The 19,223-nt window shown below is 45.0% G+C and overlaps 1 protein-coding gene across 9 annotated transcripts in view; it reads right to left on the reverse strand.

Annotated features, from left to right (window-relative positions):
- The window catches only part of CSMD2 (CUB and Sushi multiple domains 2), a 474,291-nt gene that overhangs the window by 128,549 nt on the left and 326,519 nt on the right, over positions 1–19,223 (reverse strand). For all 9 annotated transcript variants that reach the window (XM_083751582.1, XM_083751583.1, XM_083751584.1 and 6 more), the window contains 4 exons: positions 13,510–13,648; positions 12,787–12,974; positions 10,842–11,030; positions 9,734–9,850 (listed from right to left, as the gene is read on the reverse strand). In XM_083751582.1, the coding sequence (XP_083607708.1) occupies positions 9,734–9,850; positions 10,842–11,030; positions 12,787–12,974; positions 13,510–13,648 (633 nt within the window). The remainder of the gene's footprint in view (positions 1–9,733; positions 9,851–10,841; positions 11,031–12,786; positions 12,975–13,509; positions 13,649–19,223) is intronic.

Raw genomic sequence — 19,223 nt, forward strand, 5'->3', positions numbered from 1 at the left:
ATAGGACAAGGAGCTGGCCTCAAACACTGGAAATCTAAATCGGATATCAGGGATATGTAAAGGAAGTTGAAGCAGCTGCAGGTTGGAGCTGCTGATTTGATTGGAGCAGTTCCTGCATTAAAGTTAATAAATAACAAAAATAAAAATAAATGGGGACATTTCATCCTTATTTAGGGGCCATTCTCACTTTTTGCTTTCAGTCATACGGATTTGAAAATTGACTTCTAAACAAATAGCAAATGATAATAGTGAGATACTCATGAACTATGCACTTTATATAACATCATGTGGAACCTGCACTCCTTTTCTACTCTCATGTGTGGAATCACAGCTCACACAGAGCCCTGAACCTGGATGCAGCTGTGCTTTGTTGGGGGTGGGATTTGTATGTAGGTAAAAGCCTTGGGGCTTGAGAGGAGGTACAGTGGAGAAGCGCTACTGCACTGGGCCCAGACTCAGAAGATGGCTCCGACTCTGAGATTTCATTCTCACTTCTTTCCTAAAATTGTCTTTTTTAAAAAAGCAAGTCTCTAGGCCTTACCCAGGAAGTCCCATCTCTAGAGTTCAGACTCCCTGACTCCTTTTTTGAAGGCTATATTTTGGTCTACCTTGATGCATGTGCCACTCTATGACTTTTCTCTAGAAGTAGACATTAGAAAAGAGGTCGTCTGGCTCCCTGTGAAGGGACTCCACAGACAGAAGCTGCGTTTTTATCTTCCCTGGTAGAGAAAGCAAAAGGTAGCAGCACAGACAGGAACACATGCTCTTTCCAACTGAGGTTCAATTTTACTTCTCTTCTGAGTGTGCAAACATTTTTTAAAAAACATTCTAATGCAAATAAAGCCCACCATTAGGACCTCCATGTTGCAAGCAAAAGGCAGTTGCGGTTGAGAAAGAGTTGGTTGCATCAGCCCAGCAAAATTGTCCAGTGTTGCTGATGGAGGGCTGAGAGAGAGAGAAAAAACCCTGCAGTATAGTTCAGTGTTTCTATCTAGTCTCATGTCATATTAGGGTGTTTTTTTTTGGGGGGGTGAGGCAGCTGGGGAGATATTAAGCAGATTATAGCAGCAATGTGGGAGGAGTGATTTACTGCTTTCCCACCCCTGGGAAAAACAAGGGGCTCCTTGGGGGTGGATTGGTGCTGCTGGTATGAATGCCTAAGTGAGTATGCCTATTTCAAAGGCTCAGATTTTTATTTTATTTTTTTGCTAGAAAAAAGCAAAAAAAAAGCAAAGCAAAGGGAAGGGTGGCTGTTTGACCCATGTTCATAACATCGCTGTAATTACGCATTATAAATAAATAACCACTACAAATGCTCTTAGGATGCACTGTTTGCTTTTTAACAATTTATGCTTCAATTTATCCAAGCATGGCCATCTGAACCTTAGTTGCTGTAAATCTGAAATCTCTTTTGACATATACGCCTGCCACCTTTGAATATGGCAAATACCATGCCTGGCCTTGTGCCTGTGTGTCAGGCAGAAATTCAACAGACGAAGCCTTTTTTCTTTCTTTTTTAGTATGGAGGTACAGTTATGCAAATTAGCATCCGCTTTTGCGAATGACTTGGGGTGGGGGTGGGAATTGCATTCAGTGTATTGGATCTAGAAAAATCCTCTTGACATCTCTAGTATTAATCTAACTGAGGCTTCTTTCTGGGTAAATATGCCCTGGATCAGGGAGTGTGCTTCTCTTTGGGAAACCCCATAGAGAGAGGTCCCTGAGCTCAAAGGCTGCTGGAAGAAATGCTCTATGATATTGCCAGTGCATCATCATGGCAACTTAGATGCGTGATAGAAACGTAATTAGTAATACTTCACAACTGCTGTACCTACATTATATCACTCATTCTTATAACAACCCTGCAGTTGGAAGGCTCAGGGAGAGGTTGTGGCTTGCCTAAGGCCCTGAGTGAGTTTAGGGTCATATCAACATTTGAACTAGGGATGTCCTGATTTGCAGCTTATTCCCTTAAACACCCATTCATCACAGATCAAAGCATGCTGAAAAGGGTATTCTGGTCACACACCAGGGCTGTGGAGTTGGCTGACATACTTAGCAGCTTGTCATACAAGTGATATACAGGGAAGTAAAAACTGAACAATACTGTAAGGTACATCATTCTGAACATACACTGTGGTGAAGGGTGGAGACAAAAGCACTCTGCACATGACCCAAGGCATTCCCTTCTTTATTTACTTATATTTCACATGTTCAGAGAGCGACCATTGGCATTAAAAACAGGTCCAACATTCCTTGCTGAAACTGAGCTTTGCTTTTTATTCTTAGCAAACCCGGGTCCTGCCAGACAAATTGGTCGAGCTGGATTCTTAGCTATCTAATCTCTTACAAATATACTGGGATTTCTTTCTTTCTTTCTGATGCATTTTAATGTCTTAAAAATAGATTTATTTTTAAACTGTAATTTTACAGCTCATTAGTCCATAATGCAGATAAGTTCTCTTGGCCACACAGAAAAGAGATTAAAAGCACAGAGAATCACAGCTGGGAGGCGAACATGGGGGAAAGTCTTATCTCTACGGTGCTAAAACATGAGTAAAACCTTGGACTGAGCCAAAGCCACTCACGGTCGGTACAAAAAATGATCAACTGTGCCAAATACATCTCCCCCGCCCCAACACTCCTTAAGAATTATCCATCTGCATACTGAGATTGTCAGTTGTTGTCGGTGCCCTCCATGATAGCATGTAGAAATATCTGATTGGTTATGCAGTACAGCGACATCCTCATATTCACTATGAATCTGACTGGCTTGGATCACCTGCATGACTGCTCTAGGAAGCATTGCTCTTACTCATATTGCCCACATTTACCCTCACTGACAACACTGGGAAGCAGGATCTGATAGGCTAGGGAGTGCTATGATGGCACCTCAGTCACTACAAAATATGTGACTTGTGATTGGGAAAGGGAGAGAAGCAGTAGTTGTGGGTGGAGGCTACCAGTGCTAAAGCAGAAGCTTGCAAAAGAAAGTTATGGCTTACCAGGACAGTGTGAAAACGTAAGCTCTGGGAGAGGAGCTTGCAAATACTTTGCACCTCCCTGGTCTCTCTCTCTCTTTTTACTCCCATACCACACCGTGCTAAGCCAATATTAGCATGCTATCCAAACTAGAACTTGTGGTTCAGCTCTCTCTTCATTAACAATGAGGTGTAGCCAATGGCATAGTGCTGTCCTGCTCTTTGCCCCTCAACAGGTGGCATTCAGTGGCATATTGCCTCTAATTCTGGAGGTAATATATAGCCATGAGGACTATGGAACCTTTGATGAATAATTGTCCTGTCCGAGCCCTACAAGAATGCATCTATGCTATTCTCCCATCACTCCTTTGCAAGAACTTCATGCTTATAATTGACTTGGGGGATCAAGATGCCAAGAGTCGATTTCATCCATCATTCTAACTGCTGCCAGCCAGATGGTTTTGGGAAGCTCACGAGGTATGAAAACAATAGCCTGCCCTTGTCAATTCTCTTATGTTACCTGGTATTCAAAGGTATACTACCTATGAAAATGGAAGCTCCATGAATTAATTGCTAATAGATCAATGTATTAATTTTTCTGATCCTTAAAAAAAAGCCACTTGAGTGAGAGCCATGACCCCTATTTTAGGGTAATACTACTTAATTATCTGCTTCCACTGATTCACCTTGCCAATCAATTTGGAGAACTGCTTTCTGGTGAAGTGGGGTTTCCATTTGGCTGTGCCAAGTGTCTGAATCACCTAGGCCCAGCTAATCATGTGGCTTCTTCCTGTCTGATATTAATGACGCATTCAGCCTTGAAACTGCCATCATGGCCAGCCCCAGATATACATAGCAAACTAAAAGCACATCTGGAAGAGGTGTCCTTGTGCCAGTACCACCAGCTTGCTATGCTGTCCTCCACTAACAGAAGACTCCAGTTCAGAAGTCTTAGTGAAACCACATTCTCCTCTGCTCCATTAAAGTCAAGGACTATTAAAGGAAACTGGGCCCTTGCAAATGAAGAGGCTCTTTTCATCAAGGGCAGATGAGTTAGTAACTGAGATAGATCTGCAACTTCTGTTGAAAGCTCAGTTTTGAGGATGATCCCTGCTGAAGCAACCTCTGAGCTTTGTGCTCATGAAGCTTCCAGCCAGAGCCCTGCATGGAGCTGTCCAGGGTGCTACATGGCCTTGCCTTCCCTATTGCTGAGGACATCACTCAAAGCAGAACACTACTTAAGGGTGAAGATTCCTTGCCTGGGGATAAAAACCTGTTTCTTATCATATTGGGTTGAAACCAACAGTGTTCTGTCTTCCAATAGTGGCTCCCTATGAAGGGCTGCAATCCTTCTTAGGGATTGATCAGTGCCTGGGGACTGTTGTGATCAAAAAAACATTCAGCAGTAGCAAGGAGGAGGGGGCAGCTAACTGTAAAGCAGCCATGTATAGGAAGAAAAGCTGGCAGCCTCAAAGCTTTGATAGCACAGGATTTAAAAGGCTAGCAACTTAATTCCAATGGATAACAGAAAGCACCGTGCTTAGCTTTAGGTTGGTAAGAAGGAGAGTTTGCTTTCTTAGTTTTCAAAGGCAGCCATGGCTACATTTGCAAGGTTGGATCAGAGACGTCAAGATCCTTGATATGCAAATGGGCATGATTCTGCTGTACCTCCAGGAGACCATGAGACATCAAACCTCTCTGACAGTCTGTGCAAGTCAAGCTGGGTGGGGGCTGGGGAGATGGGGAGACAGAAAGACTAAGCAAGCAGGTAAAAACCCCAAGTGAAAAAAGCAAGACTATGGCCCTAGGAAAATGTGTGCGGGAGGGGAGGGGATCTATGTGTTAGATCCTTCTTAAGACACAGAGGGGAAAAGGAGAATACCTGCCTCTGTTTTGAGAACTGGGCAGTGGAAGCCTGTGGAGGTTGGTGCACAGCTCCCCTATATGGTGAGCAGGCAGGATTGCAGTTTTTAATATCTCCCTAGTAGGTAAAGCGTTTCCAGGTACTAGAATGAGTCTGTCCATCCAGATTGGCTAGTGTATCTCTGGCCCCTTTTAAGGCTCTGAGAAACCGCCTGAAGGCTAAAGGCCCCACCCTACACTAATTCCTTCTCACTGCATTGTTTGTCAAAATCATGTTATTTTCTCAAGAAAACAAGCACACCTAGATAGGCAAAACAAAAAAAAATTCCTTCCAGTAGCACCTTAAAGACCAACTAAGTTAGTTCTTGGTATGAGCTTTCGTGTGCATGCACACTTCTTCAGATACACACGAAAGCTCATACCAAGAACTAACTTAGTTGGTCTTTAAGGTCCTACTGGAAGGAATTTTTTTTGTTTTGACTATGGCAGACCAACACGGCTACCTATCTGTAACTGAACCTAGATAGGCAGGTATTGTTATTTCTGAAAACGCAATAAACACTTCTTTAAAAAGTAATCGGCAGCAACACACACTATTGAAAACAGAAAAGAGAGTGTCACAAAGGCCCACCAGCTGCAACTGCATGGAAGCCTTAGCAAGTGCATCTGCGTGAACAGAGGCCTCATGCCCACAGACATCTGCACTGCATGCAGAAACACTAGAGGGAGGCAGGCTGACATTTACAGCATGGGAGGAGAGACTACATAGCCTACCCCTCTTCCCACCCACCCCCTTTGTGTCCCGGGTGAATTGATGAGTAGAACGCTTGAATAAGAACTGAATGTCTCAAAAACTGGAAGAGAAAAGCAGGAAAAGTCCCTTGCAAATAGCAGGATTTCTCCCACATCTGGGATCACGTTTCATCAACTAATAAACACATCAGATACAAAGTCAAGGGTTGTGGCAGAGCCAGGAAGCATCCCTTGCTGTTCTTGGCTGGGGTGACAGCCTGGCTGGAGGACAGGTCAATGGAGCTATCAGTCAATCAGCAGAGGACAGGAGGGATGGAGTGTGTTGGGCTAAATGTTGATTAAGTTTGCTGGTGGAACAACAGGCCAATGGACAGATCCTCATGTCCACAGCACAGCAAATGGAGCTGTGGGGAAAACTCAAAACACTGAAATTACTTCTGCAACTGGGTGAAACACTGACCCGTATTATTACATTGGGAGTGGGGGAAATGTTCTGATTGTTTTGAAAAAAACAGCAACATTGCACTTTATTTCACCCTCTTCATGGGTGAGGTCCAAGTTAATTGCCCATATTCTCTCTATCTTGCCCCTCCCCCCAGGGCCTGGCTCTCCTCAACAAGAGGGACCAATAAAACCTTCCTCTTCAGGCTGAGACGTTGCCTGAGCAGCAATCATCATTGCTGGCCTCTTGCTACTGGATTCTGCTTTGCCTCTTGACACCCGTCTCTGACCTTGATGTGAACTCCTGCTCAATGGCTGCCTGCAGCTCAGCTCTGACAGATTGTCTGGCAGTACAAAGCTTCAGGATTAGCTGGCCTGATATGAATAATTCCAGGAGACTGGCTTTCTCCCATGGCCCTGTCAACAGAGCAGGACCTTCTGATTGCTGTACTTCATGGTATGATCTGCTCTGCCCCAATAATGGGATTCAGGCAGGGATGGGGAACCTGTGGCCTTCCAGATGTGGTCAGGCTATAACTCTCATCATCCAAGACCACTGGCCATTCTACCTGTGGCTCATGGGAATAGGAAGCCAACAACAGTTTGAGGGTCACAGGTTCCACACCCCTGGATTAAGGTGAGCTGCCCCTTCCCAATTCTGATGGGCCTTTATACTCCTTAGCACAGACTCATGCACTGGAAGGTACCAGAAGGCCATTTAATCCATAAAGACACATGCTTCAACAGGGGCCAGTAAAAGGCATTAGGCACTCATAAGCATAGCATGAAGGCAAGCAATCCTGCCTCTGCTGGTTGCCTCCTGCACCTGATATCTGTAGACACAATGTTCCTGTAAAACAGAGCATCCCTGTACATTCAGTTTACCATGGCTCATGGCTGCTGATAGACCAATCTTTAAAACACTCCAAAAACTTATCGTGTAGCACAGGGGTGGTGAAACTTAGGAATGGTGGCTGAATGAAGCCTTGTAGGGGTCTCTCTCTCTCTCTCTCTCTCTCTCTCTCTCTCTCTCTCTCTCTCTCTGGAGTATCCACAGCCCACATCTCCTCCTTAGACCTGCTTCACATCCTCCTTGAATGTATTTCTCTGGTTTGAATGTGTACTTTAACTCTGGTAATCTCTAATGCTTTTTCTGGAGGACAGAGAAGGGTTTGTGTAGAAACTAGCCTGCTATTTTAAAAAGTACACTCTACATTCATTGTCCCACCCACTTTTGCCTTTGGCTCCACCTACCACTAGCAAAAGGCCTCCAAAAGGTTGGCAAACAGGTAATGTGGCCATCAAGCTGAAGGTTTCCCACCCCTAATTAAGCACGGTATTTTGTGACTGTGGATTTTTCTTGTTACTTTCATATTATAAGAAGAAAGGCTCATTACTCACCCTGGGCTTCAGACAAGACTCAGACATGGGTGGAAATCAGGTAGCCTAGTTGAGTAAGTGCTTGTCCACACTTCTGCTTCTCCTGTGCCTAGACAGCAGGGGTCCGAGTGATTTTCCACTTGACCTGTGCTTTCTAGGCACGGAACTGAAAGGTTTCATTTTGGCCCTGGCAACTGCTTTCCCCTGGAAAACCTGCTCTCTAGTGCTAAATTGGAACAAACAGCAATCTGCAGAAAACCTGACTGCCCTTTGTTCCAATTCAGTGCTAAAGATTGGCTTTCCCCAGGGGAAAGCAGTGGGGCAAATAGGTGTGTGGATAAAGCTGAAGTCAGCACTAAAGACAGAAGCACTGGATTTAATTCTGATAGTGAGCTTGAACCTGACAGACAGAAGCCCCTGAAGCACAAGACCCTTGAACAAGGACACCCCAGAAACTGCTTAAGCCAAACTTTCCCATGGGATGAGAACCTTCCCTGTTAGGTAAGTCATGGGCTCCAGTTCCTGCTCTTCAATGCAGGTAGTGCAACAAGTGAGGGCAGGTGGATAGGTGAAAGAGTACTTGAATTCAGGATCAAGGACTGGCCCTTAAAGGTCCTCCTCTCCCAAGTCAGGGATGGAGTTGGGGCTGTGGAAAGCTGGTTTGGGTCAGTTTTGAGCTCAGATGTCCTTGGAACAAGTGATCAGTTCTCCATTGACCTGTCCAAGGTGCTGAAAACTCTGTATTTGACTGCCTTCGATATTTATCCTGTGTTTGTGCTCCTGGATTTGAGTAACAAACTGGACTCTTGCCTGCACTGCCAGTTCCTGCCCCCTTCGTGAGCTTCTGATTCCATCTGCCTCCCAAGGGCTTTTGAATGTTCCTTGGGACATGACAGCTTACACCAACCATATCGGCTCCACTATTCATAATTCACTCTAGCCCCCTAAGGCTGATACAAAAGGCCCCACAGCCTTTCCCAAAATGAACAATTTCAAGCAAAGGTGTCCTGGGATCCACATCACATGGCCCCACACGGCTTGCAGATGCTGCTCATGTAGGGTGGTCGGAAGCCACTCTTTGATCTTCAGGAAAACAAGGAGCTGCACGAATTACATCTTACGGGAGAGTGTCAGGCTCTGTGTGCTGCACGTTAAGCATAGCGGTAGGATAATGGGAAGCCTCTCATCAGAAGAGAGAATCCAGGGCTGAGTGGATTAATGAAGAGTGGATTGCTCCTGCTCTGTGGGGTACCTTGCACAGTGTGTAACGCCTGCACTAATGCGTTGCGCTTTTCAGTGACTGGTTTATCTGCCTTAATACAATTGGCATCACAGAACTGATTGATAGTGGCTCCCATTGTGCTGGTATCTGGCAGAACTCAAAGAGCAGAGCTGCTGAATGCAGCTCAAAATTAATGTGCACTTACGTGCCTGATTTCCTCTCTCTTTCCCCTTTTAAAAATCTGGCTGTTTGCTGCAGCATTTCTTCAAGTCCCAACTTTGTCCCAAATCAGCATGAATTAGCAGAGGAACCAGCAAATCCTGTGCAGCTGAGGAACCGCATTGAGGGCAGGGTGTGCTGGTGTGGCCTGCAGAAGATTAATACCACAGCCAGAGGGGTACAGGTGAAAGGGTGTGGCAGAGGTTACGTAGCCCAGGACTGCACCCCATCACAGGGGAAAGATGATTAGAAGCAAAGCAGTGAGGAGGTCATGAAAACAGTGTTGGAAGATTGCAAAAATTAAAAAAAAGCAGGAAATTCCTGCCTATCTATTGCAGCTCCACATTCCATTCCACTTCAGCACGGTGAAAAACTGAGGAACTAGGAAATAAGAGAGAGTTTGATTCTTGATTGAGGGCCATGCCACAAAAGACAGGGAGCAGGTACAGAGCTCCTTGTTTCATGCTGTCTTTGAGTACATCCTTTCATTTTCTTATAAAACAAGGGAAACTACTATCCTTTCAGTTTTATCATTCATGGAGGTACTATCAATATCACCGTATTTATAAATGCTACAGTGCATTTCAAAGCCAATACATTATCTGACACCTATTACAACAGCATTGTTTTATTAGTATTTCCATACTGCAGAAGTAGGCAGTAGGCTGCTCTGGGACTTAAACCACAGAGGGATGTACCTTTTGCACTATGTTACTCCAGAATAAGTTTTTAGTCCTTCCACTTCATGGTAACCTCAGAAAATGTGGTGGAGGGACACCTCCCTGCTCTGAGGATCAACTGGAGGTCCACAAAGCTAGATCCTTTCTTTCCACCCCCTGTGGGATGAAAGGTGGGAGCATGTCATGTAAGTTACCTTTGCCATGAGAAGCTTCTATAATCCAAGTGCAGTTCAAATTGTTGGGGTAGAAATCCGGGAAGCCTGGAGAAAGCACGGTGCCACTGGAACCATGGACGTAGCCTCCACAGAGAGCTGTGATCAAGCAAGAGAAGAAGAGGAGACATTAAAAGCCAGAGCTCTCAGAGGTGGGGAGGGAGGAGCAGTTGCTTAGCAAAGACCCAAGCACTTTCCCAGCCACTGCCTGGTTTTCAACCTTGCTTGGGCTAGGCAGCCTGATGCTATTGGACAGCCTTTATGACAATTTAGCAGTACTGAAGGCACCTGCTTGAATTGTTCCACTGACTGAAGTTGTTCCACTGACTGAAGTTGTTGTCGTGGGCACATGTGAGGTAAGGCGATCTCATAGGTGGCCCCTGACGCTGCCCTGTTTTTCCATCCTCTCTCAGTTAATTTTGGCTTACTTCCACCTTACTTTCATGACGTTTTAAAGTGTCCACTTACCCCAATTTTCTATTCATATCAGTCAGGCACCTTGTCTGCACTCTTTACAGCACCGGCTAAAAACATTTGTTTTGTTTTGTTTACACACGTCTACCCAGGTATGCCGAAAGCTGGCCGGTGTTTTAATCTGTTTTTTAGCTCATCATTTAATTTAATTATTTTTCAATGTTTTAAAACCTGCTCTTAACTGCTTCTACCGATCATTTTGTTGTTTTGTGGCCTCCAAGTCAGAGAGGAAAGCAACAGAGAGTCAAGAGAGTGCTGGCACCTTCTCTGATGCAAGTGCTTCTGGTTTAGTATGTATAATCCATGACTGGGCCTGATGGCAATACTCTGCTCCACTCTGAACCCTGGCCTCATCCCCTGAAGAGTCAGGATACTTGAATTAGATAATCCTAATTCCCTAAGGTTTACACAAATAAGAATTAGTTATGGTAACAAGCGGAATGAAGAAAACAGCAAAAAAGAAGAGAAACATAGAAGCTATTTTGGAAACAAGACTATGAGCCATTTTACTTCATGGTGAGCAGGAGAGAAGGATGGATGGGGCCAATGGCATAGTGCTCTGTTGTTATTATTCTTCAAGCCCAGACTTTTTAGCTTTTCAACACTCAGCTCTTACCCTCACAGCTAGGAAGAGGCCTGCTCCACTGAAAATTAGGTTCACACTCCAAAGCTTCACTGTCACTCAAGGTGTAGCCTGCGTCACAGCTGAAGGTCACCAAGGCCCCCACATAGAAATCGTCCCCATGTCGTTGCCCACTGACAGGAATCCCAGGGTCCAGGCAGTGGTCTGATTGGAGTTTTACTGCTGCAAAGAACACAGAGGGAGAGGTTTGGCTGCTGGTCCTGGGCACATATTTGGCCATTGAAAACATTAAACGCAACATTTATACTTATTTATTTGCAGATTTATAAGCCACTTCACAACCAAAAAATACTAGAGTGATAACAAAATAAGAGAAACACTTAAGTTTAATTGGATATCACATTGTCTTAAATTTACTTGCTTATCACATTGACTCAGCTTCAAGGTATTTGGAGGCAGAAGTGGGGGTGGGGAGAGAATCACACCTCAGAGATAGACATAACTCTGCACAATAAGCATGGATAGCCCACCCTGTTTCACCACCTGAAGCAAAATAGGATTGCTGCCTCCTGGGCCCCCCTGCTGCATCCCAGTTCCACAGTACTTGGCAGGAACCTGGGTCCTCCTCAAAGTATGGCTGTTCTCTCGGCTTCTCTGTCTGAGGGCAGGGAAGATGAGCAGAAATGCTACATGCTGGAACCCCTCCCTCTAGTTGGTGGAAGTGTTGGGGTGGGCAGAGTGCTGACTCTTGCACTTCTGCCACCTGAGGTGGGAGCTTACACCCTGTGTCATGGGTGGGCTGGCTCTGTCGATAGGTAATGATTTTAGGATTCTGTCTTGGGCTGCAATCCTCTGTACATTTACTTGGGATTAAATCCCATTGAACTCAACAGATTTACTTTTGAGTAAATATGCATCATGTTGGGCTGCCAGCCGATCTTTAAGGGGACAGGGGTGCACTTTGGATATGAGATTGCTTTCATTCTGATCTGGTAATATAACATGAAATGGAAAAAAAGGCCTGAAACTATGCAAGGGAAACACAATGCAAATTGGGGTGGGAGCAGTGATCAATTACATATCATTGCATAGCATTTAAGGACTGAAAACAACAATAATTGTGAATTATGATTAGCTGCAATTCCTGCATTGCAGGGGGTTGACCTAAATGACTCTTGGGGTCCCTACCAGCTTTACAACTCTATGATCACATTTGCTGGGTTGATTTCTGCTCCAGAAGCAAACATTGGGAATTTCATTCTTTCATTTCTGTTTCTGCCAAAATTCTCCATCATCTTTAGATATAGGTTTATATATAAAGCTGTCCTGACATTTCATTTCAAGATTCTGCAAAATGTTGCTCTTGTGTTGGGGAGAGTGTTGAAATTTAAATCAAACAGGGGAGCCAGCTAGTGAGAGATGGATCGTTCCTGATGTAAGTTTGATCAGGACAGATTATTTTTGTAAGATGCTTACTTGAGATCCTCAAAATAATATAGACTGAATCTGGTTTGGAATCAGTTTTCCCCAGCCTGGAACTCACCAGATATTATGAACTACAGCGTTCCATCATCCCAGCTGACATGGCCAATGGTCAGGGATGATGGGAATTGTAGTCCAAAAAAGAAAAAAAAGGAGGGCATCTGGCTAGGGAAGACTGATCTAGAAAACTATGATGAAGGATGATATCATCACCACATGACTGGACCCAGGAGCCAAAGAATCTATAAAATATTTCCATCACACTCTCATTTCCATTCAACACTAAGTCCCCACCCTACACCAAGCTTCATTTCTGAGTCCCCCCATATACAGGCTGTGACTGACACTAAAGAATTTCAAGGTCTTCTAACATTTGGTATCAATAGTGCAAACCAAGCAAAGAAGATGAATGGGGGGGGGGGCATATTCCAGACAGCTATAAGGAGTAATTTTATGACACTGGTGAGGGCGTAATTGCCTGCATTTCCTGACTTACTTTCATAGCGGATTTGAAAGCCGACATCAGAGTGGCTCTTGTCAGTTGTGAAGAGGAGGTAAAGGAAGTTGCTGGTGCTAATGAGGAACTGGGGGACCTGAGTGCCGTCATAGACGCCTATCAAGGGTGACGAGTAGGACTTGCCATCGCGCACTTCCAGTGTGTCGTAATTCACCTCCGTTTTAAATCTGCAATGGGGCGAGAGAAGTGCCTGTAAAAACCAACTCCCTGCGTCCCCATTTGCCCGTCCCTTTCTTTTAAACCAGGGTTGCGGAATATTTTTCAGCTGATGGAGCCTCGTGAGCCGCTTTCTGGGGCCTGTGTGCCAGTAGGGGCAAGGGCCAAAGACGAAAGTGGGAGGAGCCACAGATACAAATCCTGTACAGTAGGCTGCATTCCAACCCCACAAAAGGCAGGTGTTCGCACACATACCATACCAGGCTTGATCCCTGGCATCTCCAGGTTGGGCAGCGAAAGAACCCCATTTGAAATGCTGGAGAACCACTGACCTAAATGGAACTATGTTCTGACTTGGAATGAGGAAGCTTTGTATGTTCTTAAAGGGGCAAAAGTTCATTTGAAACAGAATAGTCCAAGGATCTCAAGCTTGCCAGGTACACACAGTTCTCAGGTTTCTGGCAACCACACTGTTTTAGTTTATTCTAAAATTATTTTTTGCATTTTTAAAGTGATTTGGTTGGAATAAATCATAATAGCACCCACCTGTCAAATGTAATTTTGATAGGGTATCCTGGCTGAGCTTCTATGACCCACGCACAGTTCAGAGAATCCTTGTAGAATCCAGGCCAGCCAGGAGACAAGATCATTCCACTTGGAGAGGTCAGATGACCACCACATGGAGCTGTCCGTGTGTGGGGAGGGGAGCAAAAATACAAATGTTAGGCCAATAGATCAGTGCCAGCCGCACACCCGCATTTATGCCCCTCCCCCACTTCACAGAAGGCTCCCAATAACCGCTATTCACTTTCAACCCCAAATGTCCAGAACAGCCCCATATTTTTATATACCACCATACCAAATGGGATTCTGGAGAGGAAAAGTGGTGGCTGTCAACAGGCTGCCTCTCAGAATAACCTTGGCAGAAGTAAGGCCACACCTTGAGAATTGCTTAAATTCTCCCTCACAGTTGCATGGCCTGCAATCGTGCGGTAAAATGGGAACCACACATTATACACACAGTGTGTACAAAACTACACCAAAGTCATTTAGTTTGAATTGTTCTGAAGAGGAGGGAAATTCTGCTGGAGCAACTTCTTACCCCACATCTGGCAAGCTGTATTTCCTCCAAAGTCTCCCCTTTCATGCATGTGTTAAAAGACAGGGACCCATCTTCATCTGATCATCCTAACACTTCAGAAGAAGGGTAACCCTTATACAAAGTATCTGATTAAACATGTGGGGGCTTAATATGGGGGCATGCAAGACTCACCCCCAATGTCACTCCATATGCAAAGATCAGAAGTGGAGTTGGTAAACAGAGGGATGTTGGAGGTGGGCCACCCCATTTTAAGCTCACAATCAATCATGAGTATTGGGTTATGACAGAAAAACCTAAAAACAGTAATAGAGCAATCCAAACTCTCTTTGTGCCAGGCTGGTTTGTGCATGGATTGAGCAGAAGTGTCACTCCACCAGAGCAGAGCTCCCCCTTTCATTTCCAAATGGGGCATTCCAGGCATAGGGAGAAGGTGATCCATTGGATCTTGAGTTCACCCCGCTCCTGTCACATGATGGCATCAGCTTTGGTTGTTGTACTAGCTCCAGCTGGAGCTCCCTCCCCCTGCCTTCTGCCCCCATCTGGCATGGTTAGCAGAACTGCAGAACTGCAGATATGTTATAGGTTGATCTTATGAGTGGTTCCTGGGTCTACTGATTCACACCTTATTTATCATGCTATTGTTAGAATTCCTGCTCCATGATTGCAGTCATGGGATTTTTGTCTTTCACATGACAGAGTGAGAAGTGATGGAGACAGGATGTTTGAGTTACTGTGTTCTGTGAAGTGGGACTATTGTCCTTTGTCCTTTTTCTCTTTGCTGTCTGATGGTAGAGAGAGAGGGAGCCATGTTGCAGTGCTCTGTGTGTGTTTATATGTAAATAAAGTAGATTAGCCAAAATGCTGAGTTGCTGTGGTCTGTTACGCAAGTTGCGCAAACTCTGCAGATCCCTAAGTGTGCCGGTGTCTGTTGGCATCGGTCGCTGTGATGTTTGGGCAGAAGAAAGCTTTTGAAGCTCCTGAACAAAAGACCAGGAGGGAGAGAAAATGGCAGTCTGGCATGTGTCTCTGCCAGGGTCCTACTCAAGTGTAGGCTGAGCTCCTCACAGCTACATGGCTCAAAACTGTCCAGTGGCTCAGGACTGGAGACCTGGTGCCCTCTAGATGTCCCATTTGCTCTAGTAAGCATTGGCAATGGTGAGGGATGATGGAAGTTGTAGTCCAGACACCCCTGGAGGGCACCAGATTGCTGCTCCTGCTTTAACTATTCTGTCAGGAATGGAACAGTTGGAAAGGGAGCACCTCTGCCACATAGTGAGCCCACAAAAGGATGCTTCTCTTCCCAATATAAGAAAACAGGAAGCAGCTGTACACTGAGTCAGACCATGGGTCCATCGAGTTCATTACTATCTATGCTGAGTGGCAGAGAGTTTTCCAGGGTTTCAGAAAGAGAACATTCCTTGTTCTACCTGCAGAGAGCCAGTGAGGTGTACATGTGAAGGATTTAGGAAATATCCCTATAAGAGTGTTCATATAGTTTCAGAGAAGCATGATGTCCTTATAGTGTGATGTAGTGGTTAGTGTGTCAGACTAGGACCTGGGAGGCCAGGGTTCAAATCCCCACTTGACCATGAAGCTGATGGGTGGCCTTGGGGCAGTCACTGCCTCTCAGACTAGCCTGCCTCACAGGGCTGTTGTGGTGTTTAAATGAGGAGAGGGAGAACCATACATGCAACCTTGAGCTCTTTAAAGAAGAATGTGGGATACAGATGACTAAATAAATCAATAAATAAATAGCTTCCCCATATTAAGGACATAAGAAACTGTCTTATCCTAAGCCAGACTATTGGCCCATCTAGCTCAGCACTGTCTGCACTGACTGGCAGCGGCTTTCCAGGGTTTCAGTCAATAGGTCTCTCTCCCAGACCTACCTGGAGATACCAGAGATTGCAGCTGGGAACTCCTGCATGCAAAGTTAGTCTTTCCCCAAAGGCAGAAACCTATAAACTTTGAGGTGGGCCCACCTTAGTGATTCTGTTCCACCTGCAGCTTTGTGAAACCACACCAGAGACATTTCAGTAATCTTAACATTTTGGCTGATCTTAATTTTTCACATGATGAGGACACAAGTTGGGGGGTGCCTAGAATATCTATGAGGGGTGGGGAATCACTCATCTTATTGAAGCTTCTCTAGCCTCTACTGAAATTCCCAGATGGGTGGTGTAAGGAACAGCTTCCAAATTCTATACAGGTTTCCTTTTAGCTTTTGTAGAAACTCGGGATAATTTTTGGTGGCTACGCTATCCTCTCTCCCGACGGAATCTCAATCAACCTTGCTGGTTCTCTCTGCTGATTTTTTTATTCAAATGTCAAACAGCACTTTAAATATTCTAGACAGTCTTCTCCCCTCTTACTTAATTAAAAAAAGGAAGCTAATTAGGACTCACATTTAATTGAGCTCACACTGGAGGGCGAGTCAAAGGCGAGTCAACGAGATGGGCGATAAAGGAGTACACGTTAATATTGGTGGGGTTATCAAAGCTTCCCAGAGATGAAAAGCAGTTTTAATTTTTTTGAAATATATTATTCATTTCCCCCCACCACTTAAAGAGAAAGTGAGGAGGTAGGAGTATGCAATATTATACCAAAGGCAGTGATGGGAGGAGGGGGAGTAAAAATTCACATTAAGTGAATTAAAGTAATTAAAATGAGTAAACAAATAAAGCCACAGGCATTTTCTGACAGTATTGATGGTATTCTGGAATAGAAATGAAAGAGAAGAGAGCAAAACAACAAATTCCGTCATTCCAGTAACTGGATGAGAACTACCGCCTCTCTGGCAAGCTATCACAGTATGACCCACTGATGCAGTTCATCATCTGATACCTCAGATAATTGTCTGCCGTTTCCTGGCATTCCAAAATGTGGAAGGTAGAGCATGTCTACTTCATCCTGCCAAATGGTAGGGCCAGCTCTGTTCTCATTAAATCAGGCATGGGCAACATGGGGCCCTCCCAATGTTGCTGGACCACAACTGCCCTAATTCGCAACCACAAACCATGCTGGCTGGGGCTGATGGGTGTCTGGAGGACCACGGGTATAAGGTGCACTAATTATGTAGGAAGGTTAAATCAGCTTACATAAGATGAATACAGGTGACCAGCTAAGCAAGGGTCAATTGCAGGAAAGTCTCTGTGTTTCTAAAATGTGTGCTAATGGGCAGCAACACAGATGGTTTTGGTGGGCCTTTGTAGTATTTTTTTTGTTTTTTTGCTGCTGCTGTTGCAGCCCCTTTAGTTACTGACTTGTTCTAGTACTATGAAGCAAAGACAGATCCCTCCATGCATCAGGGTATGGTTCCTAATGAGCATCCCACACTTTGTGATGTTGCCCATTGACATTAAAAACTCGGAGAACCAATTACTAGAATTATTTCTCAAGAATTTGGCACATCTGTATTCAAACGATTGCAAAGATATCACGCACTGGCATCTTTCTCAGAGAATAAAGGGCAGGCGAAAGCCTTTAAATTTGTAACAACTTATTTTCATTTCACTTGGTTTTCCTGTAACAGAAAATGTTAAGGCTCGCAAAGCAGCTTGCTGGAGCGGGGATATGTTCTATCAGAGACTTTAATTTGCTATCACTTTAACTGCTCTTTCTTTCTTTCTTTCTTTCTTTCTTTCTTTCTTTCCTAAATTGTATGCCCGCAATGCAGAGTGATGGATCACAAGATATCTAACGTCAGCATGCCAAAAGCTATGAGCTTCAGATATGTCCTAAGGCCATTGATAAGCTTCAGATCCATCCCTTGAACAAATCCCTGAAAACTTTACTCTGGTAGCGGCAGCCATGTACATCCAGACACTGAGGGTTGTATCCAATGCCCTTCCTACTCAGAGTAGACCCACTGAAATGAATGAACATGAATAAGTTAGGTCTATTAATTTCCACACTGTGTGTTGGTGTGAATATCAAGCTCTGGAATAGTGCACAACTATTTGGTGGTGCTGTGGGTAAAACCTCAGTGCCTAGGACTTGCCGATCGTCAGGTCGGCGGTTCGAATCCCCGCGGCGGGGTGCGCTCCCGTTGCTCGGTCCCAGCGCCTGCCAACCTAGCAGTTCGAAAGCACCCCCAGGTGCAAGTAGATAAATAGGGACCGCTTACTAGCGGGAAGGTAAACGGCATTTCCGTGTGCTGCGCTGGCTCGCCAGATGCAGCTTGTCACGCTGGCCACGTGACCCGGAAGTGTCTTCGGACAGCGCTGGCCCCCGGCCTCTTAAGCGAGACACGACTGGCCCGTACGGGCAGGGGTACCTTTACCTTTACCTTTATTCTTAAAGGGTCAGAAGGTAAACACTCTTACTCAATTAACCAGAAAGATAAGAAAAGGGTACATTCACCCCAACAGTTTATTAATGTGAAGAGTAAGACTTTCTGTATACTACCACTGCAAAGTTTGCACTGTGGACCAGGAATGGAGCTTCCTTATGCTGCCCTCTAAAGTGTGGGTGGGGCTCTTTTAGCTGCATAAGGAGCTACACTCGGAGAAGTAATTCACTATTAATATATAGGATGTTCTACATGCATATGTTAGAATATCCAACATGCAATTTTCAAAGATGGATTAGATATCAGTAATTGCCAGCTGATTATGCCAAACTTGCTGCATCTGCCTCCATTTTGGCCCATCTCTGCCCCTGTGTCAACCTTTTGTGATTGCTAAAAGGTAAAGGTAAAGGGACCCCTGACCATTAGGTCCAGTTGTGGCTGACTCTGGGGTTGTGGCACTCATCTCACTTTATTGGCCGAGGGAGCCAGCATACAGCTTCCGAGTCATGTGGCCAGCATGACTAAGCCACTTCTGGCAAACCAGAGCAGTGCACGGAAACACCATTTACCTTCCCACTGGAGCGGTACCTATTTATCTACTTGAACTTTGATATGCTTTTGAACTGCTAGGTCAGCAGGAGCAGGGACTGAGCAACGGGAGCTCATCCCGTTGCCGGGACTCGAACCACCGACCTTTTGATTGGCAAGTCCTAGGCTTTGTGGTTTAACCCACAGTGCCACCCGCGTCCCTTTGTGACTGCTAGGCCTCTAATTGTTAGCCATCTCAAGTGGGCCCTGAGGGTAGAAAGTTTGAGGACACCTGTACTGCTGTCATTTTCTACTGATCCATCTTTAAGGTAAAGGTAA

Source organism: Podarcis gaigeae, assembly GCF_964106915.1.
Source record: "Podarcis gaigeae genome assembly, chromosome: 8".
Classification (NCBI taxonomy): Eukaryota; Metazoa; Chordata; class Lepidosauria; order Squamata; family Lacertidae; genus Podarcis; species Podarcis gaigeae.